At 39.1% G+C, this 24,047-nt stretch overlaps 1 protein-coding gene across 1 annotated transcript in view; it reads left to right on the top strand.

Moving 5' to 3' along the window:
• The window catches only part of KIAA0825 (KIAA0825 ortholog), a 232,924-nt gene that overhangs the window by 15,618 nt on the left and 193,259 nt on the right, over positions 1-24,047 (top strand). Inside the window, exon 2 of the mRNA XM_066568658.1 lies at positions 21,475-21,614. Coding sequence (XP_066424755.1) covers positions 21,484-21,614 — 131 coding nt within the window. The 5' untranslated portion in view covers positions 21,475-21,483. The remainder of the gene's footprint in view (positions 1-21,474; positions 21,615-24,047) is intronic.

Below are 24,047 nucleotides of genomic sequence, written 5' to 3'. Positions count from 1 at the left end.
TTTTGGTGGGCCTCTATGGAGGCCATGGTCACCCGAAATTAGTCCACAGGGTGATTAAACAGTTCTTGTTAATTTCTAAGGGATAATCTCCTCTTTACATTTCTGTCAATGTTTTGTGTAAGGTGATGACTTGTTTTGGTAGTATGTAATGGCTTTTGTTCCCAGAACCACTGCAGCTAGAAAGTAATGTTGAATTTTGGTAAAGTAACGCACTAACCTTCTGCCTGTTGTTGAAAGCTTGTTGGAACAGTAAAATAACGTATTAAAAAAAAAAAAAGGCAGGGGTGTTGTACTAAATAAGCATTTTCAGTAGTTTTAAAACATCTTAACAGGATGTCAAAGTGAAATAAATTTCTACATTTCAGAAGGCACATAAATGAAATTAACTTGAAATTAAATGAAAAAGTACATGAGAAGCAACAGGATTTTGTGTTTTTCTCTACTAAATGTTTTCTCTAGTAATTGTTAGTGTTCTATAATTATTTTTATACCACCGAGGATCTTTATGTTATTTTTATCTATGACTCTCTTAATCTGTCAGAAAGTTTTTGTGAAAATACTGAGTAATTTTTGAACTGAGATTTTTTTTAGATGCTGAGTAGCTCTTAAAACTAATATCCAAAGAAATCTGTTATCTGTTACTAAATTATGTTCAGCTGCAGTAGCATGAATAACATCAGATTCACTAGCTATGTCTTTTTAACAAGTTAAACAAGAAGAATTATTTTTTGACAGCTATTCTGGTGTCTGTTATAATGATGCAAGCATGAGGACTTGCATAATAAGAAAAGGAATAGCAGCCTGAAACTATGTGTGACGTGGTATTAAGAAATACTGTTACTTCAGGCAAGGGTATAAGCACATCAGTTGAGGTGAGGCGCAGCAGTTATCTCAGCAGGTTGTGTGAGCAGGGCATATGGGAGGGCACAGCCACTCCCCAGCTCCTCAGGTGAGCTCTGCTGGTGGTTTTTGCCCACCCAAGTAGAACAGGCCCAACAGTGTATATAAAAGGTTGAAAGCTGTTGCTGGAAGGAGCATGGTGGCCTCAGAAGCATACAGCTGTCCAGATCTCCATCTGCAGGGAGTGTTAAAGCCCGGCATTAGTACCAGAGGGCAGCAGGGACACAACATCTGCATGTGCTATGACCAGGTGAATGATCCTTTATTGGATAGGTAGGGGGAAGCTTTGTCACCAGGGATGATGGAAAGACTGAGGTCCTTAATGCCTTCTTTGCATCAGTGTTTAACATAAAGATCTGTTATCCTCAGGACAACCAGTCCCCTGCACTGATATACAGGGACAGGGAGCAGAACAGACCCCCTGCAGTGCAGGAGGAAGTAGTGAAGTGCTGTGATACTGAGACATTCCCAAGTCTGTGGGGATGGATGGGATTCACCAAAGGGTACTGAGATCTGATAGGAGAGCTTGCCAAGCCATTTTTCATCATTTATCGTGAGTTCTGGTTAACTGGGGAGGTCCCAGACAACTGGAGGTTGGCCAACATGACTACAGGAAGAGTTGGAAAGAGGATTCAGGGAACTACAGGCCTGTGAACCCGACCTCAATGCCAGAGAGGGTTATGGAACAGATTTTATTGTGTGCAGTCACATCCCACACACAGGACTACCAAGGGATCAGGTCCAGCCAGCATGGGTTTAGAAATGGCAAGTCCTGCTTGACCAGCTTCATCTCCTTTAATGACCAGGTGACCTGGCTAGTAGGTAAGGAAAAGGCTGTGGATACTGTGTACCTGAACTTCAGTGAAGCCTTTGATACTGTCTCCTGCAGCATTCTGTTGGAGAAGCTGGCAGCCCATGGCTTGGGCAAGTGCACACTTCACTGGGTTAAGAACTGGGAGGCTGGGCCCGGAGTGTGTATTATATTATGTTTAATTTCAAGCATTCCATGGGGTTGGTGGTTGGAGACAAGGATAACACAGACACCTCAAAAGCCCATGTGACAAACAGTGTATTTTATTGTTGAGAGCCCTCTTGGGCTCTAGGGCCTCAAGGAGATCAGGAATTCAAAACTCCTGGATCTAGATAGCTCATTGGTCTGATCCTCACACAGGCCAGCTCCTGATCAGTGAGATATCTGCAGCCCAGGATGGAATATAATTGGTGAAGCTCCCTGTCTGTCAACCCAGGGCCCAATTTATGAAACTGGGCTGGAATTCTTATTTATCAGTACAAGCCATCTTTGTACAGTAACAAGCGTGGGGGTGAATGGTGCTGCAGTTGGTGGTCAGTCACTACTGGGAATCCCCAAGGCTCAGTATGGGTTCCAGCCCTGCTTAATGTCTTTATTGCTGGTGTGGGTGAGGGGATTGAGTGTACCCTCAGTAAGTTGCAGACAGCACTAAGCTGGGCAGGAGTGTTGATCTGCTGGAGCATGGGCAGCCTCTGCAGAGTGATCTGGACAGGCCAGGCCAAGGGGCCGAGGCCGGCGCTGTGAGGTTCGATAAGGCCAGACCTGGTTCCTGCACTTGGATCACATCAACCCCATGCAGTGCCACAGGCTGGGGGAGGAGTGGCTGGAGAGTGGCCCAGGAGGAAAGGACCTGGAGATGCTGATTGACAGCTGGCTGAACGTGAGAGAGTGTGCCCAGGTGGCCAAGAAGGCCAATGGCATCCTGGTCTTTATCAGAAATTGTGTGGCCAGCAGGACCAGGGCACTGATTGTCCACCTGTGCAGTGGTGATTCCCCAGCTCAAGTTCAGTTCTGGGCCCTCCACTTCAAGAAGGGCATGGAGGTGTGGGAATGTGTGTCCAAGAAGGGCAACAGAGCTGGTGAAGGGTGTAGAGAGCAGGGCCATATGAGGGGCAGCTGAGGGAGCTGGGGTTGTTTAGCCTGGAGAAAAGGAGGCTCAGGGAGACCTTTTCACTCTCTACAACTGCCTGAAAGGAGGCTGTAGCAAGATGGGGTTGGTCTCTTCTTGCAGTCAGTTAGTGTCAGGATGAGAGCAAATGGCCTCAAGCTATGTTAGGGAAGGTTAATTTTGGACATCAGAAAGAATTTCTTTACTAAAAGGGTTTTTAAATACTGGAATGAGAGCAAATACCTTCAAGATGTGTCAGGGGAGTTTTAGTTTGGACGTCAAGGAAGTATTTTTTTTCTGAAAGGGTTGTTAAGCATTGGAACGAGCTGCTCAGGAAAGTGGTAGAGTAACCATCCCTGGAAGTGTTCAAGAAAGAACTGAATGCAGCACTTGGTGGCTTAGTTGCCATGGCAGTGTTCAGTCAAAGGTTGGACTTGCTGGTCCTGGAGCTCTTTTCCAACCTTAATGTTTTCTGATTCTATGATAAGTAAGGTATGTTTTAGTAATGTTTGTCAAGAGCTGTCTTTTCTACATCTGTGTTCTTCAGAGTATTCAGTTTTAGAATATGTCTTATTACAGTGCTTTCCAAAACTGAAATAGGCACATAGGTTGAAGAGCTATTGACTGCAAACTGCTCTGTGATCTAGGAAACAAAGATAAGTTACATATGGAATCGTGTTGTCTTCCCTTGTTGAGCAATTATTCCAGTTATGCTTGATTGAGTATAAGAGTATATGATCATCTATGAAAAATCTTGAGATAAAGTCATTCAGCAGCTATTGTAGGGTGGAAATAAAAGCTATTTGTTCTCATCATCTGTTTGAAATTATCCAACAGGAATGTGAACATCACACAGATATGTTTATAGAAGAATTTCTAAAAACTTAATCAGTGCTGCAGAAATTTATTTCTTTGTATCTTTAATTTACCTGTTTTAAGAAAGCGTAACTGTGTAAGTTTAAGAAAGTGTGTGCTTGTAAACTATTAGTAAGTTTAGTCTATGTAATCATATTTCTAAAAGCTATGTATTCATTTTTTAAAGTTGTAATTCATGTAATTAGTCTAATTTTTCTTCATTCTTACTTCTTCCCTAATAAATGCTGTACCCATATTATCCCTGAATGAATTTTTGGTATTTGGAAGTCTGGCACAGGAACATCCAGCTTAATTTCTCATGATGAGCTAGTTATAAAAATTACTGTCTCTTATACCATAGCAATCATAGTCTGGCATTAGCAATCATAGCATGACATTTTTATAGAAGTACACTGTGTCTTATGTTGAAGAAAATTCCCTTATCTGAAGAATATCTCTCAGTGCCTGACTTCTATCTTTTGTGAAAAAAGTGGAAATTGAAAAAATAGGAATATTTTAACTAATTTGATGTGCCAAGTATTAGATAAAACATTCCCAATATCATCAACACTGGATTCAATATATTTGAAGGTGACAAAGTATAGTCTTTATACTATGATTTAAATGTAGGTTTTAAAAATTTTGTTAATTAAAAGGGGGAAAAATGAAAGCAACATGAACAAATAAGAAGGATGGTTTTGACTAGGAAAAGGTTAATTTTTTGCAGTAGCTGTGAAGTAGCACAGCCAAGGGCCCAAGGTTATGGTATACCACCTCAGGTCAATGCCAGGAGTGGGGAAGCAGACTCTCTATTTTCCAGGGAAAAGGGGTTCCTTCTGGTTTGGAAAACATGGCTGAAGTTGGATTAGGCTCAGCAGTGAACATTTTGCATGTAAATCACCCTCACTTTTGTACACTTTTAAAATTTGTATTATTGCTCTTACTATTTGTTTTCTTATCTCATTGTTCTTCCCATTTAATTGTTCTCCTCTCAACTCATGATCCTTGCTTTCTATTCTTCAGTTCTCAACTCCATCACACTGCTATGGGGTGGGGGGAAGGAAAAAATGGGGGAAGAAACTGTGAGCAGTAGTGTGGTTTTGGAGAATCTCAGTGGGGGCTTTGACTTGGGGAGTATACCATTCCTAAGCCATGTCAAGCTTTCTTCCCATCTTCTTCCCTTTCTCACATTCTCCCTTTCCCATCTTGCATACTTGTTAATTACAAATATCTAAGTTAAGGAGTAAACAATGTTTTTTAGTAACAAACTCTCAAAGTAAAAGTAAAAAAATATTTTTCTGGTTTGGTAATAAAAAACTTTCTATTAATTAGTAATACTAAAAAATAGAACAAATCTAAGGATCTTTTATATTACTTTTAAGATCTTACTTGTATGCCAAGAATGAGTATATCAGTTCACAGTTTTTAGAATTGTAATATGATTATTCATTTAAACCTTGTAAAAAATTAGAAACAATCTTTGTCACAGGATGCCATTTTAATTTTTAGATGTTCTCTAACTTAGTACAGGAATTTCTATAAGAAAGAACACATAGGCCTTCACTTCTTTTTGCTTGTGTTATTTGTCATGTATCTTTCAATCTCAATGATGATTGGGCAGAAATCTTTGAGTCAACACTTCTTACCAAGCAGGCCAGGTTTGTTTTTTGGTTTTCAGCTGAAGGAGGGAGAATTCCTGTGGGTAAGACTTTTGGAGGGCAGTAATGAAAGGCAATATCACCAGCTTATGAAATGGGAGGGCATAATGGGAGTTATACCCTCCTGTTTCTCATGCTTTATCTATTAATATTTAGGCCACTGTGCAGCTGGCATTGCCTCAGTTCCTCTCAGTTATCTAAAACAATGATGCTGTTCTCAAGCCTTGAGTTTCATGTCTCTTGTGGTTTTAGCATTTTACTTACTATTTTCAAGAAGAATCCACGCATATCATCATATAATATTCATTACTTTTTTCTTCATTTAATTTTTTCTGTCTTCTTCTCCATCACGTTTCTGCATGATTTCTTGTGCTACATAAAGCAGCAATGTCCAGGTAGATGGTTTGAGAAGTTCTTCAGGAACAAAGACAGGGAAAGTGGATGTGGTTCTGAGATTCATTGGAGAAGTAACTTTCTGACTGTATATAGTGTGCCACTCACTTGGCTTCTTATTCTGAGTGAGGCTTCCAAAGTGCCTAACAAAGCCAAATCTCTGTGTTTAATAATAATCTGAGTCCTGAAATCCTTCCTGGGACTCTGCTCTTGCAGGCTTCTTGTTGTTTCTGTCAGCAGACATTCTGAGTGGGAAGCTACAGGGGGTGGCTTCTGTGAGAAGCTGCTAGAAGCTTCCTTAGTGTCTGGCAGAGCCAATCTCTGGTGGCTCTGAAGATGAATGTGCCACTGGCCAAGGCTGGGCCAATTAGATATGGTGGCAATGCCTCAGGGGTAACATACTTAAGAAGAAAAAAACCCAAGAAGTTGTTATTGCAACTAGAGTGCAGTGAGAACATGTGAGAGGAACAACTCTGTGGACACCAAGGTGAGTGGAGAAGGAGGGGGAGAAGTGCTCCAGGCATTGAAGCTGAGATTCTTCTGCAACGTGTAGTGAAGAGCATGGTAAAGCAGCTGTGCCTCTGCAGCCCATGGAAGGATGCAGAGGTCCACCTGCAGCTCATGGAGGAGCCCCATACTGGAGTGGATGGATGTCTGAGAGGAAGCTGTGACCCTGTGGGAGATACATGGAGAGAAGGCCTTGCTCCCAGGCTGGAGCAGCCTATCCTTGAAGGACTGCACCCTGTGGAAGACTGACCCGTGCTGCAGCAGTCTGGGGAGGATGGCTGGCTGTGGCATGGACTCATGTTGCAGCAGTTCACAGAGAGCTGTTGTTTATGCGACGGACTCACATCAGAGAAGTTCATGGAGAACTGTCTCCTGTGTGAGGGACCTCACTGTGCAGCAGGGGAACAACTCCTCTCCCTGAGCAGCGGAAGAAATAACGCCTAATAAACTGATCACAACCCCCACTCCGTGTCTCCTTGCACCACTGGGATAGGTAGAACTGGGAAAGAGGGAGGGATGGAGGGTTTATTTTACTTCTCATGATCCTGCTCTGATTTTGTTAATAATAAACTTAATTCTTAAGGCTCTTAATTAGAGCCTTTTTTGCCTGTGATGGTATTTGAAGAGCAATCTCTCCCAATCTTTATCCCAACCCATAAACCCTTCATTAGATTTTCTCTCTGCTGTCCAGCTGCCGAAGGGAGGGAGTGAGTGGCTTTGGCCATAGGTTGGTCGATGATTTTTAAGGTCTCTTCCAGCCTAGTCATTTTGTGAATTCTGTGGTAGGTGTGTGGCATCCAGCCATCATCAACCCATGACAAATATAAATGGTCCCAAAGTGTCCTAGAGTCTCCTTCTATTTGCCTTTTCTGATTTTGCCTATCAGAGGTATTTTTTACTTAAAAAATTTCATATGTGATTCATCTGCCAAACACTAAGCATGTTGTGTGAATTCAGATGTCCTAGGACAATCCATTTATTTCCTGCATCGGGACAATAGGGAGCCTTATGTCCTTATTTTTGATAAGATGTTTTCCAAATTGTTATGTAGATGACTGCAGACCCTAACAAGTAGGTGCCTTTACCATGAGTGACATTGTGCTCCTTTCTGACTGTTGCTTTCATCCAGTTCTCTTTTGTAAAAAATTATTTGGAGACTGGCCTTCTTTCCCTGCTTTCCAAGACCTCAAGATAGCACAAATCAGAGTATGGATTGTCTGCATAGAAGGTACTGACTGTTATCACTGAAAGCTGAAATCAAGACACAGCTGTGTGTCCTACTGTGATTTCTCCAGGAGGACTGATACTAGTCATTCATCTTCATGGACTTTGTGAACTTCATCTTGCCTCTGACATTGAAGGGTCAGTGGTGATCACTTGCCATGTTGTCCAGCATCACAGTATGATTGCATCTTTAATTAGGAATACCTAGTGTTTTAAGACTTTGTCTCTTGTATTAGATTACAAAATCTGGCTAAATTCAGCAGAGTCTGTTGCAGGGATTTTCTTTTCCATTTATGCAACTATTTTCTTGAAACCTTTAACAACTTAGTTTTGAGTTTTTTACCCCTTTGTAAAACTTGTTTGCATTGGGAAGAGGGTGTGCCTGAGGCAGTTTGGAGAAGAAATCCAGGCAATAGTAGTGTAAGCCTCATTTTCTTTGGAAAGTTGACTGAAAAGCAGGAATATAAAAGAAGTCAAGTACAAGAATGGAAGTTGAGAAGGCAATTAAATAATTAAATAGAAAGAGTTTGGTATAAAAAACAGCAGGAAACTTTTTAAATTTAACTTCATTTCACAATTTTGCTGTGAAGAAGAGGCTGTCAACACTGAGGAGAAAGGTGTTATTGTAGGTGGTATGTCACTTATGCCATGATGAAAAGCTTTGTTTCTGAAAGGAAGTGATACAGATGCCTTTAAGATTATTTAGTCAATTTTGCTATCCTCTTACAGTTTCTATGTAATCAAATATTCACAACCAAAAGACTTTGTCTTTTCTGGGCTTCATCATGAATTTGCTGGTGCACTTTGAGTGAGAGCAGTGAAGGTTTCTTATGAGTTCAGTCCTTAAGACAAGTCCGATTTGATCTGTTGCATGCTTTGAAGGTTTGGGTGAGAGGCTGACTAGGAAGCTACTCCTGGATGTGGCATAGGGGGTAAGCAAGCAAGCAAGCAATTCAAACAAGAGCTTGCCTTGCAAGCTTGAAAATACCTGACACATTTTAGGTTGTGTCTACTCCAGTGTGTATATACACCTTATGTCCTGGTTACAGACAGGACAGGGGTAATTTTTGCAGTAGCCAAGCGGTTATTCTCTACCATCTCGCATCATTGCCATGGGCAGGGAAAGGGCATCTCTTCCAGTTGAGGGTAGTGTGGAGGTGATTCATGTTTGGCAGATTGCTATGTGATGAACTTTTTTGTGTGTGAATCATTTCTTGTACACCCCGTTATTAATATTGCTGCTGTTACTGTTAGTTTCTTACTTCATTGCTGTTTCCAGTATATTGTTCTTACCTCAACCCATAATCTTCACTTTACCTCAACCCTTAATCTTTTGTGCTTCCAGTACTCCTCCCCATCTCATGGCAGGGGGAGGGGTGAGTGAGCGAATGATGCTTGGTTTGAAGTGGTTCAGTGGGAGCACTGAATTAGGAAACACCATTCGTAAACCACAACAGCCTTATTTGGTGTCCAGCACAGGGTCAAAGGGTTCAGATAACAGTACATCTGACTAGAGTGGGTTTGAAATAAATTTGGTCTAAGCATTTGTTTTTTTAGGTACAGAACCACTGCTCATGCTGTGATCTGTTCATGTGGGTATGGTACCTAACCTTGTATATCTTTCAGTGGTCACTGTGTGTCCACCACAGTGCTCTTTTTTCAGAGCAGAGAAGGAGATCAGGATGGCTTTGTTGCAGTAGTGTGTGATATCAGTTACACGGTAACATCAAGGGCAAGGAAGTAATTTGGAATGTGTGCTCAGTGTTCTGCTCCTACCCTGGCCTTGGGTGCAACCTCTGGGAATTCTTTAGTTACACCCAACCTGTGAGGGGAACAGAGAAAGATGATTTTCCCCACCTTTTTATCCCCTTTTACTCCTTCATACCTGTTACAACAGCCTTTGAGAATTTTGATTCCCTTTGGATGTTAAGGAAAGCATATTCATGCTGCTATGCCTGCCAGGTCTCTTCAGCATGGTTTTCACCATGTTTAGTCAAGAAAGAGATTTTTAAGAAGGCCATCTACACCAAGGGTGTTTAGTCATAAGTGGTATGGAATTTGGGAGAAGATGGATCAGCATTTGGAGGTCTGTTCTATTCCAATGGCTTTAAAATTCACTTCTGAACAACTGCAGGACCCTGATGAAGAAGCAGAATATTTGAAAGAAAAATGCTGTGGCAGTCCCAGAGAGGCAAGCAGTTATGCACTATGCTGGGCTTTGGCTCCTATTTATTGACTGCTGCTTGATAGTAGACACCTCAGGGGTAAGAGGAGGAAATCAGACCAACAGCCACTGTGGCCACTCAAGCTGCAGCTGAACTGCAGGAACAACCCATGCCAATAGAACAGGAGGAAGAGGCAGGTCCAGAGATAATTACTGATCTCTGTCCCTGGGTGAGCTGCAGGATGTGCAAGAAGATTTGAGCTGCCAGTCTGACTTGGCTGCTCCAATCCTGCCATATCATGGCCCATGATATGAAACTAGATGGTAATGAGGCTGAGGAGCTGGGATCCCTGTCCCAGGATCTGGCACTGACAAGGGCACTGGGAAGAGGACAGAAGCTCTCAGCCTTTGGAGGTGACTCCTGTCAAGCGTGAGAGAAAGGTTCTCTCTCAGGGATGATGTAGTAGTGCACCCAGGCAGGTGGGGCACCATGGAGAAAGCTATCCAGTATCTGGGAGAATGAGTGTTCTGGAGGTAGTCTCTAGGGATTCAAATAAGGTGCAGTCCCCTGTAGATCTGGATGAGGTCCAGAGTGCGCAATCCACGTGGCAGAAGTCTGTACAGAGCACATGATCATCGTACACCAACTCGCTGGCATCCACGTCTGTGACAGGAGGAGAACAAAGTGCTTTAGGTGATTACCTAGCAACATCTTTTTTCCTGCCTACTGACCTGCACCTTGTCTGTGGTGAGACTGTGGAAAGACTGTCCAAGACTGAGGACAGACTCAAAAACTTCAGCAGATTAGAAAGGAAATGTCCCTTGCCCCTCCAGTGTGGACCAGTCTAAACTATTGGGAGCAATAGTACCCTCTGCTCAAGAGAGAGGGTACAAACCACTAGGTGACCTGTGGCTTTTGCTGTGTGACTCCAGAGAGGATGTAAGGAAGTAGGATGGAAGCCCCACCTCTGTGCTGGCAGCACAGGTACGTGAGTTGAGAGGAAGAACAAACATCACAGGAAGCTCTTCAAGAATAAATGCACCTCCAGTTTCCAGTGGGTGAGTCCTCAGACAGAATAGAAGGGCTGATGTTACTTTCAATCCTGAAAGGATCTCCAGTTCATATTTACAAGAAATATCAATGAATACCATGACCAGAACTAGAGAGGCCCTGACTTTAGCCAGGTGGGGGAAAGGGACAATCAGATCTATTGGACTGTGTGGATCCAATGGCTTGGTACATCAGACCCACAAGAACTTAAGTCTTTAGTTGACACGGGTGTTCAGTGTACCCTAATGCCATCAAGATATATAGGGGCAGAATCTGTCTCTGTTTCTGAGGTGACAGGGAGCTGGACAGCTGACTGTACTGGAAGCTGAAGTGACTCTGACTGGGAGCAAATGGCAAATACACCCCATTGTGACTGGCCCAGAGGCCCTGTGCATCCTGGGCATAGATTACCTCAGGAAGAGAATATTTCAAGGACCCAAAAGGGCATCATTGGACTTTTGGGATAGCTGATTGTACTGGGCTTGCGTGACCTGCTTTTGGAAGCAGGGGCTCTAGGGCGTGGATTTTGTGAGAAGCTGCTGGAAGGTTCCTCAGCATCTGGCAGAGCTGATCTTTGGCAGATCCAAATATGAATGTGCTGCTGGCTAAGGCTGGGCCAGGTAGAAATGGTGGTAATGCCTCAGTGATAACATATTGAAGACAAAGAAGAAGAGGAAGAAGAAGGAAGAGGAGAAGAAGAAAAGAAAGTATTGCACAGTTTTTATTATAGCCAGAGAAGAGTGAGATGAGAATATGTGAGAGAAGCAATTCTGCAGACACCAAGATCAGTGGAGAAGGAGAGAGGAGATACTCAAGGTGCCTGAGCTGAGCAGCTTGTGTGATGGAGCCCATGGTGAACACCATGCTGAAGCAGGTGTATCCCTACAGCCCTTGGAGATCCATGGGGGTGCAGAGAACCATCTGCAGCCCATGGAGTAGACTCACACCAGAGCAGGTGGATGCCCTAAAGAGGCTGTTACCCTGGGGGAGGCCTGTGCTGGAGCAAGGTATCTGACAGGGATCTGCAGACCTGTGAGGAGACAAGCCCATGCTGGAGCAGGTTTCCTGGAAGGACTTGTGACCCCCTGAGGGACTCATTTTGGGGCAACCTGTCCTTGAAGGACTGAGCCCAGTGCAGGACTGACCCACATTGCAGCAGTCTGCCCATGGGATAGACTCACCTCTGAGAAGTTTGTGGAGAACTGTCTCCTGTGGGAGAGACTGCATGTGGAAGTAGTGGAAGGACTTCTCTCCCTGAGCAGAGGGAGAAACAATGTGCAATGAGCTGACCATAACCCCCATTCCTTGTCTCCCTGTGAGCCACTGGGGGGCACAGCTGGGATGGAGATAGGGGTGCAGGAAAGGTGTTCTTTAAGATCTTATTCTGCTTCTCAGTATCCTGCTCTGATTTTGTTAGTAATAAATTCAATTAATATCTCTAATTTGAGCCTGTTTTGCCTATGATAGTGTTTGATGAATGATCTCCCCTGGTCCTTGACTCATGAACCCTTTGTTATGTTTTCTATCTCCGTTCAGCTGCAAAAGGGAGTGATAGAGAGACTTTCCTGGGTGCCTGGCATCCAGCCAGTGTCAATCAATGAGACTGCTGTAGAGACAGAGGGCATTAAGTAACCTTGCCTGGTCTTTCAGAGGACCCTTCTGCTGTGGGACTGCTGAGGGTTGAAGAATAACAGGTAATGATCACTACCACAACAGTGCAGTGTTGGCAATATCACACCAACCAGGACTCGATGACCTCCATCCACGAGATGATTCATGGATCACAGCACCAAGGAGCAGTCAGCAAGACTCTCACCCTTTAGAGCCCTATATGGTCAGTGCATAACTCCAGTAGAGAGCAGAGACTGACAGAATTATGGTCGGAAGGAAGTCACACCACCACTGAGCGCTGCTGTGTTGTATATGCTGGAACTTCAATATGAACTGGAGTCCAAGGCAGCAAAGTGCTGCCATCATTAATACTGCTTAATGTGTTCTTCTCCATTCCTTTAGCAGCAGACTGCCTGCAACAATTTGCTTTCACCTGGAGGGTATCTGTTATGCCTACAGTCAATTGCCTCAGGGCTGGAAACTCAGCCCCACTATTTGCCTTGGACTTATCCAGACTGCAGTGGCATAGAGTGTAGATATTGCTGAATGAGAGAAATGGCCAGTGCTCTACCTCTACACTGACTTGTATAGAGGTGGAACACTGTAGATGGCAGCAAATGCCCTGTGGGGATGGCTAAACCAATGGGAAAAGACCAGTTGGCAGCACGGAAGTAAATCTGGGCTGCTGAACTGTGGCAAGATCTCACTGCCCAGGTAGGGGAGTTGGCTGTAAAAGTACATCATGTAGATGCACGTGCACCCAGGAGTTGGGCTGCTGGAAAACATCACAACAATGAACAGGTGGATTGGGCTGTCGAGATTAAAGTGTCTCAGGTGGACCTGGACTGGCAGCATAAGAGTGAATTATTTCCAGTCAATGGGCTCAGTACACCTCAGGTTATCAGGGAAGAGATGCAACATAAAGAGGGGTTCACAACTCAGTTATGCAGCTAATGATGGACATTTTTTCCATGTTATTCAGAAGTGAAATGTGCACTGCATTTAAGCAAGCAGGTAGGTAAAGTCTCTATGGTGTGGTGGACAATGGTCGAAATATAAATATGGAGTGATTTGGCAAGTTAATTACATCAGTCTCCCACAACCTGCCAAGGCAGGCCCTGATTGCTGACAGTGGTGTGAAGTGCCACTGGATGGCTGGAGATGTATCCTGTGCCTCACTCCACTGCCTGGAACACCAGCTTGGGTGTCAAAAAGCAAGTCCTGTGACCACATGGCACCCTAGAAAAAATGGAGTTGTAAAATGGGACTCATTTCAAAAATAGCCTCACAGACCTCATAGCCAGAGATCATGGTATTGAGTGGGTATCATGTTCCCTGTCATGCACTAACCTCTGGGAAAATTGAGTAGTACAACGGACTGTTAAAACCACATTGAAAGCAATGGGTGGTTGGACCTTCATACGTTGAGGTCTGCACTTAGCAAAGCTCACTTGGTTAGTTAACACTAGAGGGAGGCTCCATGAATCGACCTGGCCCTACCCAATCAAATCTCATATCAAAGAGGGGGATAAAGTTCCTGTGATTCACATTAGGAATGTGTTAGGGGAGACAGTTTGGATTAGTCCAGGTTTAAGCTAAAACAAACCCATCTGTGGGACTGTTTTTGCTCAATGACCTGGGTGTACTTGGTATCTAATGCAGTTGGATGGGGAAACATGATGTGTACTTGAAGGGAATTTGATTTTTAGGTGAGAGCAGTCTGTAATATTTTGTTGTATAATATTAGTAGCTGAATGCCATAACTAGCATGGATAGTAAGTATGGACTGCTCCAGATACACTGGTCATGAGTTTGTGCAGTTGATGCAGCTTGCAACCACCTGACAGCACACCAGCCCTCCTGTCCTGGAAGGCATCTAGGACAGAGAACCCACAGCCATGAGCTCAATGAGCTCAACAGATACCTTGGAGGAATGACTATTGATGATAGCTGTGCTTGTGTATATGTACTATATGTGTGTTGGTGGAAGGTGTAGGATTTGAGTATAAATTATATGGTGCATAATAAGGGGTGGATAATGTCCTGTTTTTTTCCAGGACAGGGTTATTTTTAGCAGTGGCCAGGATGGGTCATGGCTAGCACCTGGAGGTTATTCTCTACCATCTCACATCATCACTGCAGGTGAGGGGAGGGCATTCCTTCTGGCTGTGGGGAATGTGGCGGACATTTGCTCAGGGCAAGTTTCTGGGTAGTGGGCTTTTCCATGTATGAATCAATCTCCTTTCTTGTACAACTTTTGTGTATTTCAGGTAACATTGTTCCTGAAATACATTGTTACATTTCTGATCTTACTGCTGTTTCCAGTAAATTGTCCTTTTCTCAACCTGTAAGCTTTACCTTTTACAGTTCTCCTCTCCCTCCTGCCTCAGGAAGTGGGGGAGGAGAAAGGGGGAGTGTACGAATCAGTGCATGCTTTGGTGTGTTTTCAGTAATGATTCCTAAATCATAACAACATGGTAAAAATAGTTAGCTTGTAATTATTTTACTTATGAAGTGTCTTTTTCTTAAGGAGAGGCAAACAGATGCTTAGCAGTGCTTTTGAAGGTGAAAAACATAGCTGAGTAAGAATATGAGCCTGCATTGTGCTGTAGAATCTGAGTGGTGCATTGTACATTAGGCAGTGTCATATCAAGCTTTACAAGCTGAGTAATGGCAGCAGAAAAAAGTAATAATTTCATTTAAAAAAAGATAAAAAAAAAGAAATTTCTTGGCTAATAAAATTTTCACATGATCCTGTGTAGTACTACTACAGTAGCAGTAATAATAGTATTTGGGAAAAAATCCAAAATCCATTACATTTATACTATGAAACAAACTTTTAAGAATGTGACTATAAACTTGGGCCAATTTAAGAGGCATCTCTGTGGAAGCTTCTGTATTTCATTTTTATAAAATGGACATCTTTCATGCTCTCAGCTTTAAATTGAGTAGTAATGAAAGAAAATAGAGTGTGTGGGAATGAAGGAGCTGAAATGCAGCCTTTTAAAAGCTGTGGTCATGGACTATTTTTGTAATTCTTTTAAAACATAATAGTTTCATTGGAAGGCTATTTCCTGTTAAAATTCCAGCAACTCTGTGTCTGATCTACTGAATGACAAGACCTTGAAGGTCTTGAAATTTCTGTCTTTAAAATACCATTGTCCTTAAAGAGAATTGTGTTACAATGGAAGATTTTTCCAATAAACAAAAGGCTTTTAGAAGTAGCTAGTAGGTATTTGTAAGGTTTTTAGTTGAAAATAGTGTACTTTTGGTTCTTTACCAGTGTGCTTAAAGATAAGTTCTTTCAGAACAGTCCTTATAAATCTGTGCAGTTTTAGACACTAATGATCAGCAAGTTAGGAATGCCATAGCAGATACTTTTCAGAGCACAGTTCTGTAAGGGATTTGGGGGGGATTTTATAAAGAATTACCTCTTCTTTCTGAGTTTGTAAGTGCCACAAAATGACAGAACTCAAATATTATATGTAAATAGCAGTACTTATTGCCACAATTAGACAATTCTGCAGAGGATGCACCATTAGTCTCATATATGTCTTATGTTCTTGTTCTTCAGGAAGAAAACAATGCCGTTCAGTCTTCTGGAAAAATTATTTGTCTTAAACATTTTCTCATACCTCTATGCAAAATTTACCCAGTAATTATAACCCTCATCTGGAGCAGTACAAAATAAATTAGGTACTATAGTCTGTTTTGAAATGATTCTATTTATTTTGCAGTTTCTTGGGTAGAAGATTATAAGAAAATATGGAGTAGGTATTTCCAATTAGGCTTCTAAGAATCTCTTTTCTATGCATTGATGATTACTTTAGTGTACTGATTGATAATTATTGTTTTAATTGAAAATTATTTTTAAACATCTATCATTCATAAAGTATAATAATTTGACAATGAGATTGATGTGGTCTTAAATGGTGACATAATCTAAATCGATTTAGTCCTAAATGGTGACAGTGCCAGAGTAATTTTGTCCTGTGTTTGTAAGTGACATTGGCAGAAAAGTTGATCAGTAAATTAATTTTTGTAAGGCCTTAAGCCATATAAAAAGAAGATAACATTACACCAGATTTATCCTTTCTTAAAGAAACCCCAAACTTATGAAATAAAATAGAAGCTCAGGCAATAAAAAAAAAAAGTTGCACTTGTATATAGACACAATTCTGTGTTGTCACATTTATGGTTTTAGTAACCATATAGACTAACAAGGAGGTAGGGAAAGCCAATAGATTTAGAGGTAGGATTCTTAATGCTTGTGGGCTTCTTGTGTAAGGGTGGCTTGTTTATAAATGTTGAACCTTGGATCATACACTGCAGGATTGCAGCTGCAGGATAACCAGCTGAGAGCTGAAGATGGTACAGGACTGTTTGTCTCAAGAGCTACTCAGAAAATAGCCATTTCTTCTTTACTGAAGTTTATGAAATCACATTATCCTTTATTCCTGTCTTCTGACATAACTACTCAGGTGTTTCCTTGTAACTCCAGATGGCATGTTCCTCTTTTGAAGTCAGTGCCTTTACAATAGTGTCACACCAATAGTATTTGATTAAGTTTATGTAAGTGAGAATTCTTTCCTGTCTTTGAACATTTTTACCAGTCCCAAGTAGTAACAAATCTTAAAAAGCAGTGCTGATTCCTTTCTATTCTCAGCATTTCTCTTTCTGTGGCTTGAAGAATTGGGGAGAGACAATAGGGAGAACTCACAGATTTTAGTTACAAATTCTGGCATGTACATATGCCTAAAATGCAGGCCTAAGCTATATAGTTTGAAAAAAACCTACAGATATTAAAAGTAATAGCATATGCTATTTGTCAGAAATGTGCATTTTCACAGTCCTTTTTGACATTATGATTTAAGGGCTGATATAGCTGCTTTAGATCACAGCACTGCATTCTGATATTACAGCTTTAGGTGGAAGGTATAGCTTTCTGTTTCATCCATAGTGAGGACTGTGTTTCTTTAGTTATATTTTATTTCCATTTTATTTGGTGACTCTTATGGCAGAATTTGGAAGAAAGCTGTGTTCAAAAGGGTTACAAATGAGTATTTAATTATAGATACTTAGAATCCGCCTTCAAAAAATATAAAGGCAAATGTTTTAAGTGTGTGGTGGATAATAATTTACAAATATAAAATTAACATTGAAGTAAAAGTTTATGACAACAGCAAATGTGAAAAGTCTGCAGGGGGAACATTGCAAAATCATTTTTGTACACTTGTTTCAAAGTTATTTGTGGCATTCAAAATATTTAGTAAATAAAACCATAATGAAGACTGGTAGTTCTGTTTTGTTGAGGGGTTTTTTTTGTATGCATTAAATGTCTCTTTTTTTACTGGAACAATATGATGTTCTTTTTGTAAACGTTTTGTGAGCTTCAGCAAAGTGGGCAAAATAGGTGAAAGGCAGTTTGGAAAATTTAGATAGGGATCTTCGATACATATGAGCAGAAACAAAAATGAATCATGTTCTTTTATACAGAGAATTTTAAATTTTCCTTTTCTTTTACAAGTCTATTTTAAACAGTAAACAATTTTAAAGGATTTTTGCCACAGAAAATTGGGTAAAAAGCTTTTACCATGTCAGAGTAGAGCTCAAGAAATTGCAATTTTTAAATGGTTTCTTTTGTACACTCTATGTGGTTTTCAAAATAATTTTAAATATTCAAACTATTTAAATATACAGAACAATAGGAATTTCACATTGAATTGTAGTATCTCAGGCCACTGCCATTGCTCCTGCTGCCTGCTGTGCGATTGCAGATGACTTCTGTGCTGTAAAGCGGCTGGAAACAGTTACACAACTAAAGCTAGATAAAGGAAATCATTGTTAAGGTCTCATTGAAAGCATAAGCTGAGTGATGAAAAATCTTGTCAATTCTCTTATTCCCTTTTAGTTTTGCAAGGATGTTAGGGCAATAAAGAGATATCTCCTGTAAGATAAGAAGCAGTAACAGAAAAAAGCTTCAAAGACTTGGCTAATTCTCTATATTTCAGTGCTGCAGTTTGACATATCCCTTTTTCCAAATTATGGGTACGTTGAGATGTGCATAAGCAACAGATGTGCTCAAAAAATTCTGTTCAAGATTTAGCTAAATGCCACTTATACAAACTCTATATCTGAGAACAAAGGCTTATTATAGTAAATATAAATATTACAAATTGATCTTAGAAATTCCATGGAATTTCAGATGTATGTTTGTACTGGAAGGCTTTTACAATTATGTTTAACTTAACTGTTTAATCAGAATGAAGAAATACCCAATTGGAACTAAATATAATTTTTATAGGAGATTTCTTCCATTTAATTGACACTGAAAAAGAAAACTCACACACAAAAAGTGCTTTTCAATGGTAAACTCTATGAGTTTTAAAAGCAAGAATTATCTATGGTATTAACTTGATTGTTGCGTAGTATTTTTTTAAATAGGCCTAATGATTTTTGGTAAAAAGTTTCATCATTTACACCTGTTAGAAGTGGGAAATTATTTCATTGATGCTAAATTTCATTCATACCATGGCTTAAAATAAGACACCTGAAAAATATTTCTTTTTAAGCTAAACTGTACATTGGTTAAGTTTCTTGAGTAGCTACCAAAAACATTGACGGCTCCGTCATTTTAATGCTGATGAACAGTCCTCTAATATGTTTTGAAAAGAGCTAAGTCTTTTAAGATAGTGACTTCGAGAGTTGCACCTGAAACAGGTTCTCTAAGACCATTTGTCCTAAAACATACAATAGTTCATCATAATAGAAAATTGAAATATGATAGAATGATATTTTTATGCAGCTTAATAACAAAGCTTAAATTAATCTCCTTTACAGAAAAAAGAGGGTTATTAATGTCTAAAATACTTTGACAGAATTGAGATTTTCCAAACTGAGTTCTTCTCCCATTTTTCTTTTAAGAAAGAAACGGATTTCTTTCTTAAAAAAACAAACATTGAGGGTTTTGCCTTTAGAGGAGAGCTGTGTCACACTGGTTCTTTGAGAGCATCAACAACTGTCTGCTCTTCGGATTAACAGGAGAGGTGGGGAGAATCCCAAATGAGAGGGGATGGCCCTTGCTAGCTGACACCCATCCTGCTGCCCCCAGGGGAGACAAGGAGGGCAGGCAGCAGGCTGGTGGTGTAGTTCTGTTTAGAGGCAGATCATCAGTTAGAGTCTTGGTGCACTGAAGGCCCTGGCTCTGGTTATGCTAAATAACAATAAAATTTCTTCTCAATTGTGCTAATTTATGTCTTGATGCTCTTATTTTTTCCTTTTGAAACATTTTTGGGTTTAGATTTTCAGAAGAAGAAATTAGTATAGCCATCTAAAACAGTATTTAAAAACTGAATAATCAAATGTTGCTTTTCTTCCATAAACCAAGACTGAAAGGAATAATTGCTTTGTTTTGACAAGTGAACCAAAGAAGTATGACATAGAAGTCTTACAGGAATGCATGCATGAAAACTAGGCTGTCATGTTTACAAGGTGATTTTTTTTTTCATTTGATGAATTTTTCAAACAGTTACTAGTCTGTAAACTATACTGATATTTTTTCCCAAAGAGCATAAGCTTCTTTTGGCTGTAAAGAGTTAGGATTAAATATAAATACGTAATTTTGATTGTGCAGCTAGTTTATGAAAACTCATTCCAAAATGTTAGTATTTTTGCGATATATATATATATATATATATATATATATATATATATATATATATATATTTATAAGAGGAAAGGGTGTACGTGACAAGTCCATTGTAAAGTAGTATCATATTTGAAGAAAGGGCTGTATTTTCAGTATTCCTATAATCTCAGTTCTGTAAAGCACTGTTTAATAGATTCTATTTAACTACTACTTTTAATTAGTGTCTTTAATTGTAGTAACATCTGTTATGTTTTATATTAAAAGACTGACATTTCCTTAAGGCTTTAAGAGATTGATTTGATTTACATCCAGGCTTTTTCACCAGCAAGTGATTGAGTTTCAGCTACATCCCAAAATGCTGCAAGTGTTTGAATTGTTATTTGCAAAGGGGTATTCTGTAACTTCTGAGAATTTAAGAAAACACTTTATCCATGAAATATTTCATATTGGTGTGCTGTAAATTGAGATGTGCAAGATATTATGCTTTAGAGAACTTCCATGTTTTTTTTAAATGTTGCTTTGGAAGAGCAAAACCAGAACATGTGCATTTCTGCTACTTTTAATTCTACACCTATGACCAAAACCAAGCATCTTGACCTTGCATATTAAATATCTGATGTTCTTTTTAAACATGTGTTTTGCAGACAGTTCACTTAGAAAAATTCAATTTGTTTTTCTAGTAGTGGCTCTAGATAACAACCAATACTGTAGCTGCTTTATAAAAGAATATTGCTTGCAGGAAAAATAATGTATTTAATATATTTTGTTGCCCAAACTGTGTGCATATGAATATTATGTTTGTTTCTTATGTTGTTCCTGCAATATGGATAGTATTAAATGTGACATACAAAATAGTAGACATGAAATATACTAATTATAAAGAAGGTTCCAGTTTTTATATAATATTTTTCCTTAATTGGTAGTAAGTCATCACTGATGGTAAAATCAATGTCATTATTTCCCCACAAGATGATGCAGAAAAAAATAGAAAACAGGAAAAAAAAAAACTGCTAATGCTTTGTTTTTGATATAAAGACAAAAAAGTAGTGTATTAGTTTGAATAGGTAGATTTGGCCCGTGAGTCAAATGCGATGTGTGTCAAAATGAGTACAAAGCAAGATGAAACTTGGTTTAGTCTGGATTTTTATGTTTTTGCAATGATGTGCTGAATTTCCAGAAGACAGTCACTCCTTGGACAGAAATTATAAGTATACAGAAAATAAGTTTACCCTGTAATATGTTTGCTTTTAGTTTCCATTTATAATATAATTATAAGAGAATTTTTTTTTTCTAAGTCTTAAAAAAAAGTTACTGCTGTGATTAAGGTAGAAGAACTGATTTCTTTAAACTAAAGATACTATGAAACTTATCTCAATACTTGCGTTCCTTGTTTCCCTCTGTAGCAGTCTATGCAGAAGCATAATAATCTAATATTTTTATTATTATATAATCTAATATCTCCAAAGAACAAGATGTTGTGTACTTTGGTACTTCTAGTCTGCATCTTTCCATTATTTAACCATTTTTCTGTATTTGTTTTACAGATTCTAAAAATGGAATGGGGAGGAGAGTATTCTTTTGATTCTTCCAATTTAGACTGTTTGTTAGATGTCCTCCCTGGAGAATTGGAATTTCGACAAATCCTTAGTGATCTTGATGAAAAAATAAAGAAGAACTCTTCCAGGTAAAGAGTATTTTATTTGAATCCAAAATACTAGTGAAAGTCATTTGGGAAGAAATGTGGCTTAACTTAATTTTCTTTTCTAGTAGTAGGTTAAAATTCTGATAAATATTTCAGCAGTAATTTTATTTTAACCACTCAAGCATTTAACAGACTTTAATGCTGTATAATTATTGTGCTAGAGTCTTTCTCTCTATGGTATTTTTAACAATTGTATCATCTTAACCTTAGGTTCTGTTACAGTAGGTATGATAGTGAAGGAAGAAAATGTGAATTCCCATGACAATTGTATTTTCTATTATTATGAGATAGAATTTCCTACTAATGAGATGCGTTTTTATTGACTAAAAGAACTACAGAATTTGACAAAAGCCAAAGTTTTAACATTGTGGCTTAACTCTTTAGTACCTTTGTAATACTTTCATGAGTGAAAGATGCTCTTAAGCAAATAAAGTTTTTGTCCATTTAAAAAAATAAGTATACAGTCAGAGATATAACAAATGGTACGATTTTATATTAAATTTTGAAAATGCTCACCTTTGTGAGCATCTTCAAGTATGAACAGTGCATCTTAAAGCATGATTTCAAAGAACATCCATCATGACATCTCTTTTAAGATTGTATCATTTTAACGTAGCCCACGTTTGTCAGAGGTCTTTGCTCCCAAACAGCTTCTGAAAGGATGGAAATAAACCATTGCCATACCTCGCTGGAAACTGACTTAGATAATTTCTCAGTTATTGTAATAGTGGTTATGCTGAGCTAAGAGGTTTTTTTGGGGGGGTATTTCTATTAGTTTTACCTCCCATTTGCATTTAAAACTTAGTGTTTACTAAAGTACTTGCAATATTAATTCCATGATAGCAATGGTAGTGAAGATCTGGTAAATATGCTGTTATGGACCACTGCATAATACAATTTAATGTTAAGAGTTTTCCAGCTCTTGACATGAGCGAAATGTAGATACTTAGAGATTAGTTTATGTCATAACATAGTTAATTACACAGGTAATTAAGTTTCCTGTGTCTATGGTCTTGTATGTCTGGAAAAAACAGCATCAGCATTTTTAGCATAACTGTTGTCACCTCTTCAGCTAACAAATAAAAGTGATTTTGTTGTCCTTGTTTAGAGATATGCTGAGAATTAGGAAGATTATTCTCAAAATGAACCTTTAGAATGAATGCTTCACTACTATTTTTTGTTTTAATGTGCAAAAATGTATGCTGCTTGTTGAGAAAACATCTGACTATGGGAAAAGAAGCCAGCTGTTCCTTCTTTTAAGTGGTACTTTATAGCCACTTAGCATTTTTTTGTTACATTTTACGTTAACATCATCACAGTGGAGGTGTTTCTATGTCTTGAAGGAGGCTGATTGTCACTGTCTTACCTGTCAAGTCTTACAAATTAGAAGGAACTTTTACTGTAAATTTTGTGAGATACTAATGATATTTTATTAAAGGAGAGCTGGAATTTGGATTAGGATGTGATACACAGCAATGCAGGTCAGGAGAAATTTCTGCTGAATTGACACTTAAGCTAGCTTTAACCTTATTTTCACAAGGAAAAAGAGGAAGTAGCTCTGTAGTTACCAGGTGCTATTTTGCTCCTGTAGTATGTCAGTTTCAGAAATTGAAAGAGTTTAAAATAAGATGGACAGCAGCTGATGTGACTTTTAAATTAAAAAGAGTCCTTTTATTGCTAATATATTAGAGGTAGCATAGAATGTAACAATTTTCAAGGTACCATTGATCTTTGTAAGTGGTATGATAAGAGCAGCTCTATGTGATACAGTGATACAATTGAAATACAATCCATTTTTCATCAGATAGATTTATGCTTTTATTAGACCACAGAGAATGAACATAATAGTATACATCATATATATATTTAAAAATAAAACATTGTCTAAAAAATTATGAGGCAAGAGTGTATAAATCATTCAGCTGCTCATTTATTGCCTTCTAACTGAATAGGTTTTATAAAATTGTGTGACATGACAAATCAGATATGGTTTTTAGCTGTTGAATTACCTTCAGTAGTTTTGTGCTGTACCAATTCTATTTGGGGCTGTAACAACAGCAAAAAAGGGCCATCTGTGTGCAATTGTGTTATATGCAAATTTGAATGTAGTAAGTGGTTCATTCATTTACTGTTATGTAATGGAACTCTTATTACACTTGAATGTTAAGTTTATTTTTACAGCAGTTTATAGAAGCAGGTGAATATGAACTCTCAAAATGATCATCATTGCTGGCCAGTTTTGGCTACAGGGGTAATCTCAAGGTTATTCTCAAGTGTGAAGTTGTATTAATCAGGTTGGCCTTTTGTCTTCATTCTTTCCTTTCACAGTTACTTTGACTTTTACTGCTCATCAAAACTGAGTATTTGGATTATTTTTCCGACTTGGTGGTTTAAGAATTACTAACATTTCACTTG

The sequence above is a fragment of the Molothrus aeneus genome, chromosome Z (genome assembly GCF_037042795.1).
Source record: "Molothrus aeneus isolate 106 chromosome Z, BPBGC_Maene_1.0, whole genome shotgun sequence".
Taxonomy (NCBI): Eukaryota; Metazoa; Chordata; class Aves; order Passeriformes; family Icteridae; genus Molothrus; species Molothrus aeneus.
Note: the sequence above shows the minus strand (reverse complement) of the source record. Positions and strands in the feature narration are given on the sequence as shown.